Genomic DNA, 24,830 nt, shown 5'->3' on the forward strand with positions numbered 1-24,830 from the left:
GGGCAGCTGAAAATCTACTGGTTTCGTCAGATCTAGCAACAATAACGAGCGTGAAGCGTAAACCTATGATGCGTCATCATAGGAAATTCCATTGAGTGATCCTACTTCAGCCCAGGGACGTTACATGAAAATATACTACTGGCCATTAAATTGCTAAACCGCGAAGATGACGTGCTAAGGACGCTAAATTTAACCGACAGGAAGAAGATGCTGTGATACGCAAATGATTAGCTTTCCAGAGCATTCACAAAAGGTTGGCGCCGGTGGCGACACCTACAACGTTCTAACGTGAGGAAAGTTTCCAACCACTTTCTCATACACAAACAGCAGTTGACCGGCGTTGCCTGATGAAACGTTGTTGTGATGCCTCGTGTAAGGAGGAGAAATGCGTACCATCATGTTTCCGACTTTGATAAAGGTCGGATTGTAGCCTATCGTGATTGCGATTTACCGTTTCGCGACATTCCTGCTCGCGTTGGTCGGGATCCAATGACTGTTAGCAGAATGTGGAATCGGTGGGTTCAGGAGGGTAATACGGAACGCCGTGCTGGATCCCAACGGCCTTACATCAGTAGCAGTCAAGATGACAGGCATCTTATCCGCGTTACTGTAATGGATCGTGCATCCACGTCTCGATCCCTGAGTCAACAGATGAGGACGTTTGCAAGAGGACAACCATCTGCACGAACATTTCGACGACGTTTGCAGCAGCATGGACTATCAGCTCGGAGACCATGGCTGCGGTTACCCTTGACGCTGCATCACAGGAATGCCTGCGATGGTGTACTCAACGATCAACCTGGGTGCACGAATGGCAAAACGTCATTTTTACGAATGAATCCAGGTTCTGTTACAGCATCATGATGGTCGCATCCGTGTTTGGCGACATCGCGGTGAACGCACATTGGAAGCGTGTATTCGTCATCGCCATACTGGCGTATCACCCGGCGTGATGGTATGGGGTACCATTGGTTACACGTCTCGGTCACCTCTTGTTCGCTTTGACGGCACTTTTGAACAGTAAACGTTACATTTCAGATTTGTTAAGACCCGTGGCTCTACCCTTCATTCGATCCCTTAGGAACCCTACAATTCAGCAGGATAATGCACGACCGCATGTTGCAGGTCCTGTAAGGGCCTTTCTGGATACAGAAAATGTTCGACTGCTGCCCTGGCCAGCACATTCTTCAGATCTCTCGCCAATTGAAAACGTCTGGTCAATGGTGGACGAGCAACTAGCTCGTCACAATACGCCAGTCACTACTCTTGATGAACTGTGGTATCGTGTTGAAGCTGCATGGGTAGCTGTACCTGTGCACGCAATCCAAGCTCTGTTTGACTCAATGCCCAGGAGTATCAAGGCCGTTATTACGACCAGAGATGATTGTTCTGGGTGCCGATTTCTCAGGATCTATGCACCCAAATTGGGTGAAAATGTAATCACATGCCAGTTCTAGTATAATATATTTGTCGAATGAATACCCGTTTTCATCTGCATTTCTTCTTGGTGTAGCAATTTTAATGGCCAGTCGTGTACGTATGTACATTTTTACGAACATTCTATCTGTTCTTCTAGAAGAGGTACCACTGAATAATCGACAGTGTATATGGGTTCCAACGCAATGGCTGCCGAAACTCAGTCTTCCCGTGTTGCTACGCAAATATTGCACGAAAAGTTTCCTGACCATTGGATACAATGGAATTCTGTAGTACAATGACCGGCCCTGATTTGACTTCTCTTGATTTCTTTCTATGTGTTGCGCCGAAATATCATGAAGCCCCAACTACTCCAGAGGGCATATTACTCATAGTACTTTCATATATTCATTTATCTCTCGAACGGCATTGCAAATATACTTTGCAATTGATGATAAACGATTTAAACACATACTTGCTCGTAAGTAATGTGTAAAGTATTCATTTTGTGAGTGGATGTCGTCAGTCACTCTGAATAAATGGCTTAGTTAATTTAATGAGTGTTCCGTCTAACTAAAATTTCGAGTAGTGTTTATAAACACATTTGTCCGACAGCAGGTGGTTTACTTTAAGAAGCATCCGGGCGTCTCCTGGCAAATCTTAGGATGTTAATAAAGTAGTTTCGTTCTTTCTTTGAATATCGCTGTTTATCGTAATGAAGCATGAATAACAGGTGTTTCTGTTTCGGCTTTGACAAATAAGAAGCAACCGGGAAGGTAAAATGGAAAACTGCCTGACCAAACTGTAGTTGTTTCCACAAAAACCTGGAAACGTACACTCGTTTGAAATAGTTTTCCTAAGGTCCATCCGATGCGCCACAAGCTAGCATATGCCGTGGTTCCATACCTAACCAAAATTATAGCTGACCCTGTATCTATGTCGTATACCAAATGATGTCTTGGAAGCCTAGGCCTATCTTGTTGCAATATACACTATGTGGTCAAAAGTATCCTGACACCCCCAGAAACATACGTTTTTCATATTAGGTGCATTGAGCTGCCACCTACTGCCAGATACTCCACATCAGCGACCTCAGTAGTCATTAGACATCATATGAGAGCAGAATGGGACGCTCCGCAGAACTCACGGACTTCGAACGTGGTCAGGTGATTGGGTGTCACTTGTGTCGTACGTAGGATTTCCACGCTCCTAAACATCCCGAGGTCCACTGTTCCGATGTGATAGTGAAGTAGAAATGTGAAGGGACACGTATAGCACAAAAGCATACAGGCTGACCTCGTCTGTTGACTGACAGAGACAGCCTACAGTTGAAGGGGGGTCGTAATGTGTAATAGGCTGACACCTATCCAGATCATCACACAGGATTTCCAAACTGCATCAGGATCCACTGTAAGTAATATGACAGTTTGGCGAGATGTGAGAAAACTTGGATTTCATGGTCGAGCGGCTGCTGATAAGCCACACATGATGGCCATTAAATGCCAAACGACGCCCCGTTTGGTGTAAGGAGTGTAAACATTGGACGATTGAACAGTGGAAAAACGTTGTGTGAAGTGACGAATCACGATACACATTGTAGCTATCCAATGGCAGGGTGTGGGTACGGCGATCGCCCGGTGAACGTCATCTGCCAGCGTGTGTAGTGCAAACAGTAAAATTCGGAGGCGGTGGTGTTATGGTGTGGTCGTGTTTTTCATGGAAGGGGCTTTCACCCCTTGTTGTTTTTCGTGGCACTATCACAGCACAGGCCTCCACTGATGTTTTAAGCACCTTCTTGCTTCCCACTGTTGGAGTAATTCGGGGATGGTGATATCTTTCAACAAGATCGAGCACCTGTTCATAATGTACGGCCTGTGGCAGAGTGGTTGCACGACAATAACATCCCTGTAATGCCTGTAATGGACTGGCCTGCACAGAGTCCTGACCTGAACCTTATGGAACACCTTTGGTATGTTTTGGAACGCCGATGTCATTCCAGGCCTCACCGACCGACATCGATACCTCTCCTCAATGCAGCACTCCGTGAAGAATGGGCTGTCATTCACCAAGAAACCATCCAGCACCTGATTGAACGTATGTCTGTGAGAGGGGAAGCTGTCATAAAGGCTAAGGGCGGGCCAACACCATATTAAATTCCACCATTACCTATGGAGGGCGTCACGAATTTGTAAATGATTTACAGCCAGGTGTCCGGGTACTTCTGATCACACAGTGTAACTCGCATGAGAGTTCTGCTTGGCAGTGTTTAAACCGCAGTACTTGACTCTGGCCTCACTTCTTCTCGATTTTTTACGTTTCTCGGATCCTTTTGCGAAGAGTTTCAGCCTCACTGTTAACAAGCAGTGTATCACTGAACTCGTCTTTTCAAGTGCTTCCAGACGCCGTTAAAAAAGTACATCATTCAATTTAAACAATCATACTGGCTTTAACATCTCGATTGTTACGAGAGTTAACACACTTTATGACATATCAAACTGCATGTTCCTTAGTGTAATATCGTTTGGCGAAAACCTCTTTTCGGTATCTGGATCCGTTCACGAAATAAAATGGGTGTTACGTCTTAAGTGATTCATACATATATATAGTGTATGTGTGTGTGCGTGTGTGTGTGTCTTCTGGCGTTCTGTCGACACTCTGCATAACGTGTAATATTCAGATATGCTAACTTTCAAAAGTGAAAAATCAGGAGAATTTTAGCGCTGTACCATTGTGACATCCCTGTCAAAGTTGCAATAATTCAGTACCTGTACCTGGCACACCCATATTGTTTCGCAATTTCAGAATCGGGAAACATTTTGCGAAGCAAAGACCCAGCGAGGTCGGCAAAGTTTATAGTCAAGTTATGCTCTACAATAAAGGAGGTAAATAAAGCCTCGGCATTCGTCACGGAATCTACATTTTGGGATTTACACGAGAAGTTAAGTTTATGGTCCCGTTCTAAACAATCGACACTCTCCTTGTGTTTTTCAGTTTGTACATGTTTAAGAATGCCGCATTTCCCGCCATGAGCCACTGAAAAGTCACATCTACATACACTACAAAATGCCTAAGTTTGTCCCTTCCTCGATTCACTATAACATGGAAACTTTTCCTTATATACGTTTCTCAACACTGCATCGTATTTCTTCGCCATCCTCCACAAAAAATAATCAACACCTCCATGATACGCAGCTAACAAGTACTACACAGTACATAAATCACGCAGCAGAACCGAGAACACAATGGTCCTACGTTCTAGACAACGGTCATGTAGCAATGGTGCCAATCCTGGTGCACCGTTTCCCCCTATATTGCACTTCAAATTCCCCTAAATAATTTGTCACACTGTCGGGCGGGTGGGGCCACAAAAGGGAGTCAACAATGAAATTGTCGAGTGGAGGGGCGGGGAGGGGAGGGTAGTAACCATAAATATTTTTCCCTCCTGAAACATTTATCCCTCTAATTTCCGCAGGCAGCTTAATTCCCCCTAAATTTAGGAGGAAATCCCCTAACTTGGCAACACTTGCTTGTAGAAAGAACAACGTTAATCACTTCACTTCGAACGACTATCGACTACTCGTTGTCCACAATAACTTGACGATTGCACTGATGCTACCAGAAGTGAAGGAAATTGGCACTGGTTGAAAGATATTCATTTGTCTCCAAACGCTGCCAACGATAAGTTCTTTACTTCCTTGTAGATACGAAGCGCGAGCTACGCCTACTGCCGCTCCCGACAGCCACTGCACGAATATTCCAAGTTAACATAGACAATATATCGAAGGGGCAGGATTTTCAAATAGTAAGGAAAGTACTGAAATTGGTCTGAAAATCGGGAGATCGGTCTTCACGGTCGGGATATCGGGAGGAAGAAGGAAAAATCGGGAGTCTCCTGCTTAAATCAGGAGAGTTGGCATGTCTGAATGTTTATCGTGAGCATGATCTATGGAACAGTAACTAACAAGGGAACCTCCATAACGCACCTCCCTCAGTTTTGATTACAAGTTGGCACAGTGGATAGATCTTGAAAAAGTGAACACAGATCAATCGAGAAAAGAGGAAGAAGTTGTGTGGAACTATGAAAAAAATAAGCAAAATATACAAACTGAGTAGTCCATGCGCAAGATACACAACATAAAGGGTAATGTGAGCGTAGGAGCGCCGTGGTCTCGTGGTTAGCGTGAGTAACTGCTGAACGAGAGGTTATTGGTTCAAGTCTTCCTTCGATTGAAAAGTTTACTTCCTTTATTTTCGCAAAGTTATGATCTGTCCGTTCGTTCATTGACGTCTCTGTTCACTGCAATAAGTTTAGTGTCTGTGTTTTGCGACCGCACCGCAATGGGCACCGAAAACATTTGATCGAAAGGTCATAGGTCAACCGATTCCTCCACAGGAAAACACGTCTGATATATTCTATACGACACTGGTGACGGCATGTCCGTCACATGACAGGGATATGTTCCCGACCCACCTAACCTGTACACTTGGAGAATGGGTAAAAAGAGTCTTCTACCTTGCCCGATTTAGGTTTTCCTGTGGATGTGATAATCGCTACCAAAAAAGTGATGAAACCATAAGAGTTTGTCACATAAACTGCAACAAATGAATGCAACCGTTTCACAGTCGCACAGTTTTCCCTGTGCTCTGTCAAAACATATTTTTTAACGTTTTCAAATTTTTCCGTATGTACACTACTGGAAATTGAAATAAGAACACCGTGAATTCATTGTCCCAGGAAGGGGAAACTTTATTGACACATTCCTGGGGTAAGATACATCACATGATCACACTGACAGAACCACAGGCACATAGACACAGGCAACAGAGCATGCACAATGTCGGCACTAGTACAGTGTATATCCATCTTTCGCAGCAATGTAGGCTGCTATTCTCCCATGGAGACGATCGTAGAGATGCTGGATGTAGTCCTGTGGAACGGCTTGCCATGCCATTTCCACCTGGCGCCTCAGTTGGACCAGCGTTCGTGCTGGACGTGCAGACCGCGTGAGACGACGCTTCATCCAGTCCCAAACATGCTCAATGGGGGACAGATCCGGAGATCTTGCTGGCCAGGGTAGTTGACTTACACCTTCTAGAGCACGTTGCGTGGCACGGGATACATGCGGACGTGCATTGTCCTGTTGGAACAGCAAGTTCCCTTGCCGGTCTAGGAATGGTAGAACGATGGGTTCGATGACGGTTTGGGTGTACCGTGCACTATTCAGTGTCCCCTCGACGATCACCAGAGGTGTACGGCCAGTGTAGGAGATCGCTGCCCACACCATGATGCCGGGTGTTGGCCCTGTGTGCCTCGGTCGTATGCAGTCCTGATTGTGGCGCTCACCTGCACGGCGCCAAACACGCATACGACCATCATTGGCACCAAGGCAGAAGCGACTCTCATCGCTGAAGACGACACGTCTCCATTCGTCCCTCCATTCACGCCTGTCGCGACACCACGGGAGGCGGGCTGCACGATGTTGGGGCGTGAGCGGAAGACGGCCTAACGGTGTGCGGGACCGCAGCCCAGCTTCATGGAGACGGGTGCGAATGGTCCTCGCCGATACCCCAGGAGCAACAGTGTCCCTAAGTTGCTGGGAAGTGGCGGTGCGGTCCCCTACGGCACTGCGTAGGATCCTACGGTCTTGGCGTGCATCCGTGCGTCGCTGCGTCCGGTCCCAGGTCGACGGGCACGTGCAGCTTCCGCCGACCACTGGCGACAACATCGATGTACTGTGGAGACCTCACGCCCCACGTGTTGAGCAAATTGGACGGTACGTCCACCCGGCCTCCCGCATGCCCACTATACGCCCTCGCTCAAAGTCCGTCAACTGCACATACGGTTCACGTCCACGCTGTCGCGGCATGCTACCAGTGTTAAAGACTGCGATGGAGCTCCGTATGCCACGGCAAACTGGCTGACACTGACGGCAGCGGTGCACAAATGCTGCGCAGCTAGCGCCATTCGACGGCCAACACCGCTGTTCCTGGTGTGTCCGCTGTGCCGTACGCGTGATCATTGCTTGTACAGCCCTCTCGCAGTGTCCGGAGCAAGTATGGTGGGTCTGACACACCGGTGTCAATGTGTTCTTTTTTCCATTTCCAGGAGTGTAGATCGTCAAATCCTGCATGTCCAAGCAAATCTGAATATGTCCTGGAATTTTAGAGAGCGAAGTTGATTATGTGTGTGTGCCTGAACTTTGATAATTGTCTGAAAATAAAATACACTTTTCACTCGAGGGAAGACTTGAACCAAGGAGCTCCCGATCAACAGCTGCTCACGCTAACCACGAGACCAAAGCGCTCCTGAACTCTCATTATCCTTGACGTTGCCTATCTTGCGCACGGACTACTCAGTTTGTATATTTTGCTTATATTTTTCATAGTTCCACACAACTTCTTCCTGTTTTCTCGATTGATCTGTGTTCAGTTTACAAGACCTATCCACTGTGCCAACTTATAACTAAATCTGAGGGGGGTGCGATGGGGAGCTTCCCTCGTAAGTATCCGCTTGATTCCTAGTCCACAATGTTCTCCCAGCAATGTTTACATCTCGGCTTACTGGCAGCTCTGTGTTCCCGTCGACAGGCGCACGGACGCACGCACACGGGGGAGAAGCCGCACCGCTGCCCGCAGTGCGGGAAGGCGTTCAGCCAGCTGCGCAACTTCAAGTATCACATGTCGGTGCACGCGGGCTCGCGCGAGTTCGCGGCCGCATGCCCCGAGTGCGGCAAGGTGTTCAACGACCGAGGCTACCTCAGCTCGCACATGAAGATCCACCGCAATCGCAAGGAGTACGCCTGCGCAGACTGCGGCCGGCGCTTCAACCAGCGCGTCGCCTACAACATGCACGTGCGCACACACACGGGTGAGCGGCCGCACGCCTGCGCGCTCTGCGACAAGGCCTTCTCCCGCAAGATGCTGCTCAAGCAGCACATGCGCACGCACACCGGCGAGAAGCCGTTCACCTGCGAGGTAATCTCACTCTGCCACATCTACAGTACTTGGGACGTTCATTAGGTACTGCAACACAATTTTTTTCTGAAAGCAGGTTGCTTTTATTCAGGTTTCCAATACACCGTATTATTCCCCATTCTTTTGGCTATAAAGCCTTATTTTTCAACACAATCTCCGCCTTCGCCGTTCACTGACAAGGGAACCTCCCCACCGCACCCCCCTCAGATTTAGCTATAAGTTGGCACAGTGGATAGGCCTTGAAAAACTGAACACACATCGATCGAGAAAACAAACTGAGCAGTCCATGCCCAAGATAGGCAACATCAAGGATGATATGAGCTGAGGAGCACCGTGGTCCCGTGGTTAGCGTCAGCAACTGCGGAATGAGAGGTCCCTGGCTCAAGTTTACCCTCGAGTGAAAAGTTATTTTTTTTTTTTATTTTCAGACAATTATCAAAGTTCAAACACTCACACATAATCAACTTCGCTTTCCAAAATTCCAGGACATGTTCAGATTTGCTTGGACATATGCAGGATTTGACGGTCTACACACGGAAAAAATTTAAAAACGTTAAAAAGATGTTTTGACAGAGCACAGAGAAAACTGTGCGACTGTGAAGCTGTTGCACTCATTTGTTGCAGTTTATGAGGCAAACTCTTATGTTTTCATCACTTTTTTCGGAGTGATTACCACATCCACGAGAAAACCTAAATCGGGCAAGGCAGAAGAATCTTTTTACCCATTCGCCAAGTGCACAAGTTAGGTGGGTCGACAACATATTCCTGTCATGTGATGCACATGCCGTCACCAGTGCCGTATAGACGTGTTTTCCTGTGGAGGAATCGGTTGACCTATGACCTTGCGATCAAATGTTTTCGGTTCCCATCGAAGAGGCACGTCCTTTCGTCTACTAATCGCACGGTTTTGCGGTGCGGTCGCAAAACACAGACACTATACTTATTACAGTGAACAGAGACGTCAATGACCGAACGATAGATCATAACTTTGCGAAAATAAAGAAAGAAAAATTTACACTCACGCTAACCACGGGACCACGGCACTCCTGAACGTGTATTGGCCTTGATGTTGCCCATCTTGCACATAGACTACTCAGTTTGTATATTTTGTTTATTTTTTTTCATAGTTCCACACAACTTCTTCCTGTTTTCTCGATTGATGTGTGTTCAGTTTTTCAAAGCCTATCCACTGTGCCAACTTATAACTAAATCTGAGGGGGGTGCGATGGGGAGGTTCCCTTGTGAGAAAGCCTGTGTGCCCTCATGGTACCACCCCACTGGTCGACAGGGGAGCCAACGTCTTGCTGCATCAATAACTACCTATCATCCACGTACCACTTCCGTGGAGTGCAACCTCCATTGGGCCAAACCGATGTAACTCGGAAGGCCCGAAATCAGGACGGTAGGTTGCTTGAGAAAGAACAGACCAATGAAGCTTTCTGAGCTCCTCTCGGAGGCGCAGACATCTGCGAGGTCTTGTGTTGTCGTGGAGAACGAGAGTACGTTTGCCTCTTGGTGGCGACGAACACGCTCAGTTTCCTGAGGGTAGCACAGTGCACCTCAGAGCTGATCGTCGCACCATGAGAAAGGACACCAAACATAGCAACTCCTTCAGAGACGCAGAAGACGGTGGCCGTGACTTTACTGCCGGAAGATGCGGCTCTGAACTTTTTCTTCGGAGGAGAGGTGTTGCGGCGCCACCCCTTGGATTGCAGTTTCGTTTCCGGTTCGAATTGGGAAACCCTTGTTTCATCGCCTGAGATGATGGTCGACAAAAAATTTTCAACGATCAGCCTAGTAACGCAGAAGCAATTCCGCACAGATGGTCGTTCGTTGTTCTTGATGGTCTGCCGTTAGGCGGCGGGGAACCCAGTGGTCACAAACGTTTGAGTACCCCAGCTGGTGGACGAGTGTGTCAGTACTGTCAACACAAAAGTCCAGTTGAACAGCGAGATGTTTGATCGTGATCCATCGATCATCTCGAATGAGTGTGTCCGCACGTTCCAAAACTGCAGAAGTCGCAGCTGTGTTGGGGCCTTCCGGCACACGGGAAATCGGACAGGTTTGCGCGATCTCGTTGCTATGACGAGAGACGCCTCGCCTAACGACTCGCCGGTGCTTTTATTCACTGCCCGGTCTCCGCATACATTCTGCAAGCGCCTACGAATATTTCCAATGCTCTGGTTTACCGCCAAAAGAAAATCAATGACAGCTTTCTACTTGAAACGCACCACCGTTATAAACACCACTCTGAAGGCTACGTATAGCGTCGCCACCTATCGAAACTTCATGAAACAATAGTGGCTGAAGCGGCAACAAGTTCCGCATTGTTTTCAAACGAAACTGGCCGAGAAAAAAAAACTGTGTTTCATTACTTATTGAACGCTCCTCGTAGAATAATTTGCTTCTTTCACTGCATTCCAGACGAAATGAATGGCTCAGTTGCGGCGCTCACGCCTCCACGTTCGAGTTGGCAGTATAGGAGAGGGAGGGGAGGGGAGGGGATGGGATGGTAGGCATTTCCTAGCCCAACTCTTCCTGTCTTTAGACGCGAATGTGACGCGTGAACTAATATTTGTAATCATTTACCCAGAGTGCTTAATATAGTATGTTCCCCAAAAGGGGGGCAGGCTGGTTTGATACAACTCTGCATGCTATTCTATCCTGTGCAAGCTCATCTAGCTCAACTATGAATAAACGTCGCAACCTACATCCATTGGAACCTGCATACTCTAGTCAACCCTTGGTCTCCTTCTACAATCCCCCCCCCCCCCCCCCCCCCCATACACACATAAGCGCGCATACACATTTCCCTCCGGAACTAAATTAACAGTTCCTTCAGGCCTCGCCTCTTTTACTCGAGTTATGCCTTACATTTCTTTTTTCTCCATTTCGATACAGTCTCATTTATTAATCTAATCTCAGTATTTTTCTGTAGCAATATACCTCAAAAGCTTCTCCTCCACTACTTTCACTTCCCGTTCCCTAATCTATTTCCCTCGACTCCAGGCCATTACTCTTGTTTTACTTTTTGTGATAGCCCTCTTATAACCTCCTTTCAAGGCACTATCAATACCGTTCAACTGCTCTTCCATGTCCTTTGTTCTGTCTGACATAATTACAGTGGCATCGCAAACCTAAAATTTTTCAGTTCTTCTCCATCAATTCCGAACTCCTTTCCAAATTTCTTCCGGTTTCCTTTACTGATTGCTCAACGTACAGACTGAATAACATTGAGGATATGATACAGCCTTGTCTCACTCCCTTCTTAAGCACTGCTTCCTTTTCGTGTGCTTCGACACTCTATAACTGCAGTCTGGTTTTTGCACAAGTTGTGTGTCCTGTTTCTCTATCCGTATTTCATACTTGCTACCTGCAAAATTCTAGCTTTCTCAAAATCTATGTGTGCTGTGAAAATAAATTTTCCTTTCTTTAATTATCTTATAAGATAACCCGTGGTGTCAGTATTGCCTCGTGTGTTCTCATACGTCTTCCAAACTCAATTTGATGTGACTCGAGGTCGACTTTTACCAGTTTTTTCCACTCCACTATTTACAATTTGTGCCAGTGTTTAGCAGGCATTACACATTACAATGATATTGCAGTCATATTCACTCTTGTCACCATCTGCCTTCTTTGGAAATAGACTTACTACTTTCTTCGGGAAGTGTGGGGGTACATATTCACACATAGGCTGGCTTTCCCGAGGATCTCAATAAGTCTGAGGAAATATCTTCAACTCCAGGGGTCGTATTACGATTTACGTCTTTCGGCACTACGTCTAATTCTTCTCAAGATATCTTAACTCCCATTTCATCTTCGATTACTTCCTCCTCCGTTTTAAAAATATTGTCTTCAAGTCCATTTCCCTCGCACAGCCCTTCTACACAGGGTCAACCACAGCTACATTGACAAACTTTCAGAGGGTGTAGTAAGGACCGAAAAAAGAAAGAAAGAAAGAAGAAGAAGAAGGAGAAGAAGAAGAAGAAGAAGAAGAAGAAGAAGAAGAAAAAAGTGTGGATGAATATTGATTCTAAAATGTGCACCTTAAGAGCTATGAGCGCTTCTTGATCTTTGCTACTGTGCTATACATCTCTTCTACTGAACAAGTTCTTATAGTTCTTAAGGTATGCATTTTAACACACCCATGTTTACTAGACTTTTTTCTTGTTTTGGTCCATTTTGTCACTTCTGAAGGTTTGTTCCACCTTTCAGCTCCCCCTTCTTTGCTCCGTAATACCTTGCCGTCTGAGCTCTTAATATTCACAAAGGTCTCCGACAGTCTCTCTAATTTTCATACAGGCGGCATCTATCTTTCCCCTAGTTGCGTATGCTTCTACATCCTTGCAATCTTCGTCTTGCCATTTCTCGTTGTTCAGTCTCATTTTTATATTTCTGCTTAGATTTTCGCTTGCTTCATTTTCACATTTTCTCCCTTACAGAATTAGAATCAATAAAACTTGTACCGTACCCCTTTTATTTCCTCTACGCTTCAAGATACCGAATCGAAGTTTTCGGGAAATTACAGTACGCAGAAGGCAAGTTATTTTGTTACGTGGGTAATTCTCTCAACACTTATACCAGTCGAGATGCTGGATCACATTTTAATGAAAATAAATAATATCAATGGGAGTCGAATGTTCTTGGAAAGTTAAATACAGTGATATAATTCTCGTTAATGTTGGCGTTGAAACTTTTTCGCAAAACTAAGTTGAAAAGCAAGGACGACCAGAATAGTATACTGTGGTAGAAATTCTGCCTAGTGGGGCTGTCATGCAAGGTTCCGTCGTTATATGCAGCCAGAAAATAGGTTTATGCTACCGAGATAAGTTTTTCCTCTTGGCCTTATTTTATATGAGGCTAATAGATGGTCAGCTTCAATTGTTATAAACAACACTCTACGCTAACTTCTAGCGTATCAGAAGGGGATTAAAAACTATTTTAAATATGAATACATAGTCATGATTAGGTGAATAGCTTTTGTGGAAACAGTTAATCAGTCGAAAGGCTCGATACCACGACAAGGGCTGGTTTGTAAGTCCAACTTCGCGGTGCTTCCATCGGAACAGTCGATTCTGGCCACCTCAACCCCCACTTTTAGCTTATTTCTTCGATATTTTTGCGAACACTTCAAAAGCCAATATTAACGATCATTATATAACTGTAATCGTGTCTTCAAGAGCTTTCGAATGCCATTAAAAAAGTACATACTTCTCCGTTAGAAAAACCTCCAGACAATTTATTTCGATTGATACAAGAGTTAATGCAGAGGTGAAATTTTTGGGTGATTTACGTTGTAAATACCGCATGTTTCATCTAAGAATCGTCGGGCGAATTTCCTCTTCTATTTCGACGGACACTTGCCATTTGGTTTTTTATTGTGTAGGGGTAGGGGTGTAAATGTGGAAGCATGTGGGTAATGTGGAAATGTCTAGTATCTGACCTGCAGAGTGCTGCACTCTAGCAGGGCAGCCAGAAATTGTTGCAATAGTTCCTATTTGTCACGGTAGAGGAGTAGCAGTCAGTTGAGCAACAAACGCCGTGACAGTGATGCAATTTATGTTCACGCATTTTCTACACTTTTTTCTAGGTGGGATGCTGAAAACAAGATTAAGGCTATAAGAGTCTTAAGGGAAAAGCAGGTTGGATTAAGAAGAGCGGTAAAAGCTTTCAGTGAACCTCAGATGACACTTCAAAGGTTTGTGCATAGTGATATGCCACCTGAAGAATATGTTTCTGTGAGACTTGGACATAAGCCTGTAGTACCTGATGCTATTGAGAAACAGTTGGTACAGTATCTCTTTGAAATGGATAATCGCTTCTATGGCCTTACCAGATTAGATGTCAAAAGAATAGCATATCAGCTGGCGGAAAGAAATAATATTAATCATCCTTTTACTTCAAATGCTGCAGGTAGAGCTTAGCTTGCCCTTTTTCTTAGACGACACAAAATAAACTCTCAATCCACAAACCTATGGGGACCTCATTCACGAGAGCAAACGGATTCAACAAAGAAGCTGTAGATAAGTTTTTTGACTTTTGGAAGCTGAGTACAGTAAACACTCTTATAGTGCTGATCTTGTGTACAATGTAGACGAAACTGGGCTTTCTGTAGTCCAGAGCAGAATACCACATGTAATTGGACTGAAAGGTAAACGTCAAGTAGGTGCCCTCACATCAGCAGAGCGAGGATCCCTGGTGACTGTCATATGCTGTATGAGTGCTGGCAGTACTTTCATACCACCAATGATGATCTTCCCCAGGAAGAACTGGACTGATACTCTACTGAAAGGAGCACCACCTGGAACAATTAGTAAATACCATCCTTCAGGGTGGATTCAAACTGAGCTCTTCTCCGAGTGGCTTGACCACTTCATTTCTAAGGCACATCCCTCAAAAGAATCTTCTGTGTTGTTAATTCTTGATGGGTATAACAGTCATGCCAGAAACCTTCAAGTTATGGAACTTGCAAGGCAGAACCATGTTACAATCGTGAGAATCCCGCCTCACACCTCTCATAAAACTCAGTCACTTGATAAGACCTTTATGGGCACTCTAAAAACCTATTACGCTGAATATGTTCGTCAATGGTTGCGGCACAGCAGCTGGCCCTTAGGACCATATGATATATCTGAGTTGAGTTGTTTGGAAAAACCTACCTGAAGTGCCAGACTGGCTCTATTGCTGCAAAAGGATTTTTGGAGAGTGGAATTTTCCCATGTGATAGGACTGTTTTTGGAGAAATCGACTTTATAGCTGCCACGTTGGCTTTAGATGAGACCAGAAGTCTGAGAGGAACTTATGAGAATCCAGCATCTCCAGACAAGAAGACACTCAGTACGCATTCAGACCTGTGACAACTGACAGCCCAAGTGAAGACGGCCAAAGAGAAAGCAGGAGGTCAACATTGTTGTCAAATACGGTACCGTGCCTCATCAAACACGTGTGTGTCTCCACAAGATATCATGCCAATCCCTCCTCTAAAGAGGAGGGTTTCCAACAGAGGTCGTAAGCCAGTTTCATCAATTGTTTTGACATCTTAGCCTTATAAAACACGCCTAGAAGTCTCCTTACTGAAGGGTAAACAGAAGCTTCCTAAGGCACCTGCCAAAAGCAGGAAAAAAACGTAAAGCTCCTCCTAGAAAACCATGCAAAAAACGGCTTAAGTTATCTGAGGATTCAGATGAAGAACACAGTGCACCAACTGTCTTTTCAGGCTAGTCAGATTTGGATCTCCCAGTTGGAGAAGAAATACCTACTGAAGAAGATTCCATTTGTATTTTTTGTGGAGGAACATTTTCCAAAGACGTTAGGAGAGAATTGTGGATTAAGCGTGTAGTGTGTGAGGAGTGCAGACACTCTTTGTGTGCCGTAAATGGAGATATTTACATATGTGATTTTTGCAAGTGAACTTCGCTTACGAAGCATTTTTCTATTACAGCTGCGTTTAAAAATTATTTGTGTGATTTAAATTTAATATGAAACAAAATAGTTTCTAACATTTTCAATATGAGTAGTTTTCGTTTGAAGTAGTCAGTTTCCCACAATTTTAAGGCGTTTCCACATTACCCGCACTTCTTGAAAAATTAATGAGTTGTTGTGCAAGCAGAACTTTTTAAAAATTTTTAACATATTTAGTTTCTGTGTTCATAATATTACATTAATTGCTAAAACGTTATGAATTAGCTTTGGCTAATTTTTGAAGCTGAAAGAGAATTAAACATTTCTTTTATACAGCAAAAACAAACTGGGTTTCCAAATTTACACCCCCCCCCCCCTACCTCTAAATATATTGAGTGCAATCAAATATTGCTTATCATGAGTTGCTTACGACGCCCAGCATCAACGGAAAAAGACATTTTGGTTCTCTTTACAAACGAAATATATTTTAAACTGCAATTTCATGTGTCGGTAGCACACTTTTACTGCGTGGTGAAAGCTGGCATGCAAGGTGGAAAAAGTCGGGCGTGAAAGATGAGCCGAGGAAGTGTTTACCACTCCGACTAGTGCAAGAGTACGCCAGAGCTAATTTTTGTCTCAAGGCGTAGTGAAATCGAGAAGATATCGTGTTATGGATATCGAAACTGAAACATTAGGTCATTTTGCGAAAACGTCTTGATGTGATACTGTATCTGGTTGCATTAATAATGTAACAGTGTGGATTGCTCTCTATCATTCTCTGATGCAGACAGCAACCGATGGTTGGCCAGGTCTTCCTTGCCCGACTTGGCAAATCTCGTGTGTCAATCCAGGCTCCGGTGTCTTCTAAAGCCATGCAGCAGCGCTACCCAGTCTCTTCTCGTCTACCGATCATTTTTTCGTATCTTTCTCTTTCTGTTAACACACATTGTTAAACAGAAATCCGTTACATGTAGATTAAAAGTCACATAGTGTCACATTCGCCGATATTATTATTTCAATAGTTCACGCGCAAAGTCTGAATAATTTTCTGCCGTATGGCCGCCTCAAAAGTTCTTGCAACCACCTGCAAAGACAGCTATACCATTTGTTAAGTATCATATGACAAACGAAGAACATGTTTTCGCCCATGTCTTCCCAAATTTAAAGTAACAAAATTATTCCTACCGTTATTTGCGATCATTCGATACTTGTATCCATATGGTATTTTTTTCCATGGCTTTCAGAGTTTTCGAGGAGACCCAACTGAATGTGCATCGGGTTTTTTGGGGACCAACACAGTTCTGTCCAAGCTGTTGTTCATTTCGAGCAGGAAATTGTTCCTACAGCAGCGCTTTTTTTTCACGTTCTTCACTATTTCATTCTCATAAAAGCACCAGAGATCTGACTACCCGCGCTGCATACCAAGTAGAACTGAAATTATCATGAAGTCTTCACATACACAATACAGTATCTGTGTTTCTCACGTTAAATAAGTGTGAGCAGTGGTTCAAAATTCTTGAGTCTCCTCCTGGTTAGCTGCATGACCAAAGAGAAAAGGTGATTTGTTCTCATTGTGCAAAACTACTCGTCAGTGTAACTTTGCTAAATATATGAAATGTCCTCCCTCGTTTACAGTGATACCGTGACCCGTGTCCACAACAGATTCTGTATCATTACAGAAAACCATGGCACATTCCTTAGGGAAGTAGCATGGAGATACTGGACTGTAGGGAAAAATAACATTGTAACATTATAATCTCGAAGCTAGGAAGTTCAGCCTGTTTTGTCTTGAACAAGATTGGTCAAATCCCTTTCAAGCAAAACGTATGGCTAATTTGATCCACATGGGTTTTTAAATGTTAGGCTGTCATGCATATCTTGTCTGCCTTTTTCGTGTGCGTCAGCGTATTCATACTCGCTCAGGAAGGATTGGTATGAATTGTGCCCTTTGACATGTAGCAGATGATAAATTAGAATGTTGCCGTTATTTTTTTTTAAGGTGATTGATTCCAGCTGGTTTTGTCAGAAATAACAGTCGTGTGATTAGTTGGTTCTCTCCTTATGGCGACGCGAGGGGCAAGTAATGTAACTCTTTTTCAAACGTGTGCAAAGTGTTAAGCCATCTTCAAAGCAGCATATTTGGATGAGGCGACGAAAAGGGGCGGGGGGGGGGGGGGGGGGGGGGAAAATCGGTGCCATTTTCTGTCCTGCTCGAAAGCTTTAGGCCCGAACGAAATGCAACATTTCCTTTACAAGAGGCTTAAAGTTTCGTTCTCACGGTTTCAGAATTAACAACACACATAAAAACAATTAAACAAATTGTGCTATTTACGCAGGTATTTCCTTTGAGTAAACGACAGACCTTGAACAATACAATCTGCGGATAAATTAAGCCGCAACAGAGTAACCAACCGTATAAAGCGTTTTTAAGGATTTCGATAGATAGGGTCCAATGTACCACAAGAATATTGAGTTCGACAGGCAAAAGCCGATTTCATCTTCCAGTTCAACGCCGATAACTCAACTCTTTAACACTATTTATATTCTTCGGAGCAAAAATGGTGTTGATCACTGTGATGGAAAAGCATGGTCTTCGTCGGACGACGTCATGATTATCACTGACTGCAGCGAGTATTACGCTATGATGTGGATCGTTGGTAATGTTCCCCAGCCCTCAGGTGGAGCATTTGATGAAACCGCAGCAATGCTGTTCTTCTATAACAGCGGCTAACACAGGTTGTCATTTACACACAGTCTGATAGAGTAAGTGTACGAAGTTATTAAAATTAGACCGTTTCTTCAGGGAGCTTCCCTTTTCTTTTTATCAGGAAATATGTGTCACAACTATTAGAGGAGAATCGTAGCATTTGGGTATTAGCGTCAATTACTCTGGCGCAGTCGTCAACAGAAAACAAACCCGCCAGTAAACTAAACTATGCGCCGCTATAGTCCTACAATACACCCTACAGCTGGGTGACCGCACACATTTTGCTGAAGAAATGGGGGACTTCATCTACATACTATTGCTACGTAGAACAACTATTTGTTCTCTTTATATTAAATTAATTCAAAATATCATCATATACAACTGTTTGGGATCAGTTTCAAAATAAAGAAAATAAATAGTTTTTCTTTACTGTGATAACTGTTCTCCACCTACAGTAATGGTCGCCAGCTTCACTTTTCATTCAAAATCTCGTGAGGTAAGACCTATCGATCTTCTAGACTTTCTTAGGTCGTCTGAATAATTCAGTTTCGAAGAACAGCAGTTCTTTATTTGGGTCGGTGAAATACACATTAACCACAAATTCTGAAAGATCGCTCACAATATGACATAATAAAAACCATTTTGTAAGCAAAAGGGCATACTAACTATTGGGAAGGAAACGCTTGTATAACAATAGAACTAAAAAATATTTTTTTTCTTTTTAAGCCGTCGAGTTTCCAAGCCCAATAAGCACACATATAATGAAGTTTTCGTCATATTTACGAATGATACACCAGAACTGAAAACCATGGCCCGATTCTTTATTACTATTTCTATCCCTTCATCAGAATGTCTCAATATCTTCCACCCATCTACACTAGTCAAGTAATACAGATAGAATGGTTCAGCAGTTTACCTTTTATCGTTCGGATAGCTGTTCCCCGCCCATGCCTGCACCCGTTCACTCTTCATGCCATCTCCTTTCTTCACTACCCACATTCATACTAAATCACTACCACTTTCATGTTCTCTCTCTTACTTTTTTCCCCTCCTTGAACAATCAAATCTTTCCTATTTCCCCTCCCTAAAAAAATGGCTCCCTCAGAATAGTAAATAATGATCATCTACAGCCTGTAAGTGTGCATGTTCTCCTGTTCTATAAAACTGTAAAGACACCAATGCTGGGCCACATTAAGTCAGTAAACTACGGTGAGTGAAACATTATCTGCGAGTTCCTTGTGATACTCTCACAACAGAAGCTAGTTTACACCTTGCTTTCATTTCTCACCACCCATTACCTTCAGAATTCCAGAGGTACCAATCATTTTGGCTCCCATGTAGTAAAATCAGACACTACACTTTGACACTGGCATCACTGGACTGCAGTTTCGATGGTCATGTGATCACTCTACTGTATTTTTTATGTCAGTCTCACAAATAAGAATAACCATCCCTCTTTAAAGTACCTTGTAAGTTAGTTTCAAAACAATGGGTTTATATATCAAAACATTTCTCCCATCAAGGTAAATTCACTGGCAATACTGAGAATCGGACCTGCTGCTACTTCCTCTGGTTCGTTGCAACAACCTGTGTTGGCAGTTGTGGAGTGCCTCATTGAATGAATAACATCACAACACGACGTGAGATGGTTCAGACTGCTTGAAGCAAAACTTACATGTTTCTTCTGACGAATGACATTGACTTAAGTGCAGTATGGGGTGCTGCTGAAAAGTTTTCTGTTCTACAATTGGGGTAGTTAACAGACAAGTGTAGTGTTTTCACCTAAGTCAGGAATTCCATTATAACGTCATTTATTACTACAATGACATGGATGAAACTTTAATGGGAATATTTGAACATAAGGGATCATGAACATGAACTGGCAGAGAGGAGCAGAGCATAATTTAGACATTTCCAATGCTTGGTTTAAGAACCATTTATGATGGTTATAGACAGGAAACAAACCTGTGTACTCCAGAATGAGTCAGACAAGTTACCCAATAGTAAGACAGACTTCTAAACCAGATTCTTACCTGTAACGATTTTATAGTGTAGCACAAACTGAATAGCTTGTGAAGAGGTACAGTACTGAATTGCGAAAAAAAGAAATTTTTGGCACAACTTGAATAAAAAGGGATCAGTTGATAGGATACATCCTGAGGCATCAAGGCATCATTAATTTCATAATGGAAGTGTTTAGACTAAAAATTTTAAAGAGAGATCAAGGGGGTGAATACATAAGCAGGCTCAAATGGATTTAAGTTACAATCACAAATGTGAAAGGTTGGGGGAGGGAGGGGGGTGGGGGTTGAGGAGGGAGGATGGTGTCCAGATGGGCTACTTGCCGCCACCATAGGAATCTGAAGCAGAGAGCTTTTCTACATTACAGAATTCTCATACAATTCTAGAAGTGATTGGATAACCATCAGTTCATCTATAAAATTTAATTTCTTGTAGTATGAGCCGTCTCGAAACTGATCAACTCAGTTATGTCAAATTGGCAGTTTTAGTGTCTTGTGGCGCATCCAACACCCCCATTCCCCCTGTACGAATTTGTGCAGGTGGTTACGTAGGGATGAAGAGAGCTGCACAGAATAGAGGAACATGGACAGCTGCTTCAAACCAGTCTTCAGACTAAAGACGATGACAACATTATTTATACATACACATTAGAGGTATACAATTTTAATTAACAAACATGAAAAAACTTACTCAACTTTTCCCATCTCGGTGCACTGTCTCAAAAAGGTTGTCAGAAAAACATTAAAAATGTTGCAGCCTGTTTCCTTTCTCCTCCTAGTCCTATTTCCAGCTCTAACTTCACCTCTTATGACCTTGTTGTTGATGTGAAATTAATCATAACCTTACACCCTTTTTCAAACACTCTAGCAGTATAGGTCAGATGCGATTCTTGCATATGAAACTGTTTGCAGATGCACTACTCTTGGCTACATGTTATGCAATTAACACATTTGTTGAATTTCATTATGATTTGCTACATAGCCTTTAGATATTTATTTGTAGCAATGTGTTCCTAAGTATGTGCCAAATTGAGTAATCCAATATTGGTTTTGTATTCTGTTTATGAAACTTGCTTGCATTTATACATAATGAAGGTGAACTCTTCTCAACTCCAATTCCATATTCACAACAGAGCATTTGAAGCTCCTCTCAGTATTTGCACAAAAATATTTTGGGAGTAGCACATAAATCAACATCTGTTACGATGTTACAACACTTTCTAGCAGATTAAAACTGTGTACCAGACTAGGACTCGAACCCAGAACCATTCCTTTCATGGGCAATGCTGTTCCACAAGAACTATCCAGACATGACACACAACCTACCATCACAGCTTTATTTTTACCAGTTCTTCTCTTCTAACCTCCAGGCTCCACAGGATATGACTTCATATCTTGTGGCACAAGCAATGGAAAAAGGCTTTGTCTAAGGATATTATAGGAAAATGTTTCCATTACATCCTTTCTTCCAGGAGTGCTAGTCCCGCAAGATAAGCAGTACAATTTTCGTGAAGTTTGGGAGATTGGAGTGAGGTACAAGTAGGAGTAAAACTGTGTGCGCACATACCTTGAGTTGTACTTGGATATCTCAGCCAATAGAGTAATTGCTCATGAAAGGCAAAGTTCCCAGTTCAAGTTCTGATCTTTCACACAGTTTCACTCTGCTGGGAAGTTTCAAAAAATCATTTACTCTGCTACAGAGTATAAGATTCAATCTGGAAACTTATGTTTCTTTCTTTTTAGTATCAGACCTCCGTTTCCGTCACTGGGCACCTTCAGCAGGACATAAACCCATACTTTCCTCCTCCTTATGTTTAGAAATTTTACAGTCCCTTGGCCAGGATACAATCACTATCTGGCACATAAATATCTTGCAAACAGATATGCAGCAAGCAGTTCGCAGACCGTAGTAACATGAAGCTACACCTGCGCATTCACTCGGGCATCAGGCCGTACTCGTGCAGCGAATGTGGCAAGGCGTTCACCAAGAAGCATCACCTGAAGGCACACATGAACCACCACACCGGCCTGCGGCCCTATAGCTGTGACCGCTGCGGTGCCACCTTCAGCCAGTCCAGCAACATGCGCACCCACCGCAAGAAGTGTTCTGCCCCCATGCCACCACCTGCCAGAGATATTTGTGACAACAGGACAGGGCAGCAACCCTCAGGCATGCCTAGAGCTGCTGGCACTAGTGTCATCATGCGTGTGTATGGAGAGCTTGTGCAGCACACATCAACATCAGCACCCGTGTCCACAGGCCAGCAGCGCATTGAACTCGCCCTTGCCAATGATGTCGTGGGGGACAATGGTGCACTGCTTCACTAAAATGGTTGATATGGGCAACAGTGGGCCATTATCAGTGATTTCTCACTGACAGCACCCATATGTCAAATGTTAAGCTGGTTTTCCTGTGTATCCATATTTTCTCAGGATAATTTTCAAAGCTGTTCCCTTTCTTTAAATTTATTGAACTATACCACCAGCAACATGGTATCTACATAGAAATAATGCAACAGAGAGCACCTGCACAATTTGAGATTACATTACACTATTTACATAAGTTACAGTTCAGGAATCTTGATATGATGCCATCTATAGATCAATTAATACAAAAAAGAGAATTTTCTCACCTGTGTCCATGTAATTATAGTAATAATCATGCCTAAATGACTTTTTCTGTCTTAGTGTCTCCAGAGAAAAAACCCTCAGCCATGCACAGCCAGAACTTTTAGTTCATTCTCTTCATTCAGTTTACTGTGGAATAATCATCTGTTGGCACTGAAAGGTGTATGTTGCTGATTATCTTTAAGTTGAAAAGAACGATCAGTTGGTGCTGAATCAGCGTCTGTTGCTGGTGGTCTGTTTTCAAATTGTGCATCCTCAGAATTTACATGTGATTCATTTTTACAAGTGGTATCATGTCCTCTATGAAATTGCTAGCTGTTAGAATCATCCCCCATTTCATTTTTGCAGCTGTACCAACTTCCATTTTCAACTTTTAAATCATCATTTTTCTCCAGTTTCACTTCTGTTATTAATTTTAGTACATTTTTATTATGGACATGTAGTTGATTGCTGGGAAACGGTATCAGTCTTCACTGTATTTTTAACGTCTTCATCTTGGCATGCTTTTATTTTTCTCTTTAGAGTACCATTTAAATATGACCTATTTCTCAACATTGTGGTTTTAACTTAACACACACATTTAATAGCAACCCATGTAAGAAAAGACCAGCAATATATTTTAAATTAATGCAACCACATCCTAGATAAACAGGAAATAAACTGCATTACACATGTACCTGATGTTCACAATTGTAATGGCCAGGACTTTTGTCCATTGCAAACACACAAAAAACTTAAGGGATTATTAGTAGGAGAACCAACTGCAGCAAACACACAATGAAGAAGGTAATGGATTCCAGAGTGTTAGCTGGCATGCCAGCCACCGACTGGTGGAATCTGTGTACTGCATGCAGTGGTGGCCACAGTTCACTGTAGCATTCTTGTTAATATCGCAACACACAAAACACACACTCTCTCTCTCTCTCTCTCTCTCTCTCTCTCTCTCTCTCCATGGCCGTGCTAGCGAAATAATGACAGTACACTGCTCAACAATAAAAAAATTCAACCAATGAAAACAACTAATGCAGAAGACTGAAGGCACCATACACCACTTCCGTGGAAGGTGAGTTTGCTCTCACAGCAATACAATGTAACCTACAATGCGGGTTCTGAATACTGTATTTAAGCAAACACCACGTTTCTTTCCGCAGCTACACAGATAGGCAGTTCAGTGCCTTTATCAAAGGCTGCAGCATTTATTACCATATCCACAATTATTACCTTCCCACTCCACAGCACCAATGGTACGAGAGGTAATGGTTGTATCAGACTTATACAGCATATGGCATGTTATGAGTTGTGGATGTGGCCAGCAAGATCCTAGGCCTACCCACCGATTTCAAATTTTGCATATATCTACAATACCTTCTCCACAGTTCATTACTAGCCGAGATTCTGGTCAACCTGTGATTGTGCTTGCAGGGAGAGCATTGGAATGTACTGCAAAACAGTTTCAAAACTTGTGTGGTGAAACTCAAATATGTATCATTCAAGAGAGAGCTTTACTCTATACTGAACTCATGCTTCGGGTATTTTGTTACATGTGTCGCACTAGCTCTGCTGCCACCTCTATTTGATTACACTTAAATTTTTACATATACCAATCTGCATGCTGTGTGGCCCTGATGCATTTGATGACAGATCACCTACACTGTTTTGCACTATTTAGCTTTTTTTCACTC

General features: G+C 43.3%; 1 protein-coding gene across 2 annotated transcripts in view; it reads left to right on the plus strand.

Annotated features, from left to right (window-relative positions):
• LOC126282113 (uncharacterized) overlaps positions 1 to 24,830 on the plus strand; it is a 388,870-nt gene that overhangs the window by 333,057 nt on the left and 30,983 nt on the right. Inside the window, exon 8 of one of the 2 annotated variants that reach the window (XM_049981576.1) lies at positions 8,005 to 8,391. The exons of the other annotated variant lie outside the window; for it this stretch is intronic. Coding sequence (XP_049837533.1) covers positions 8,005 to 8,391 — 387 coding nt within the window. The remainder of the gene's footprint in view (positions 1 to 8,004; positions 8,392 to 24,830) is intronic. 2 annotated transcript variants of the gene reach the window in all.

This window comes from Schistocerca gregaria, chromosome 7 (genome assembly GCF_023897955.1).
Source record: "Schistocerca gregaria isolate iqSchGreg1 chromosome 7, iqSchGreg1.2, whole genome shotgun sequence".
NCBI lineage: Eukaryota > Metazoa > Arthropoda > Insecta > Orthoptera > Acrididae > Schistocerca > Schistocerca gregaria.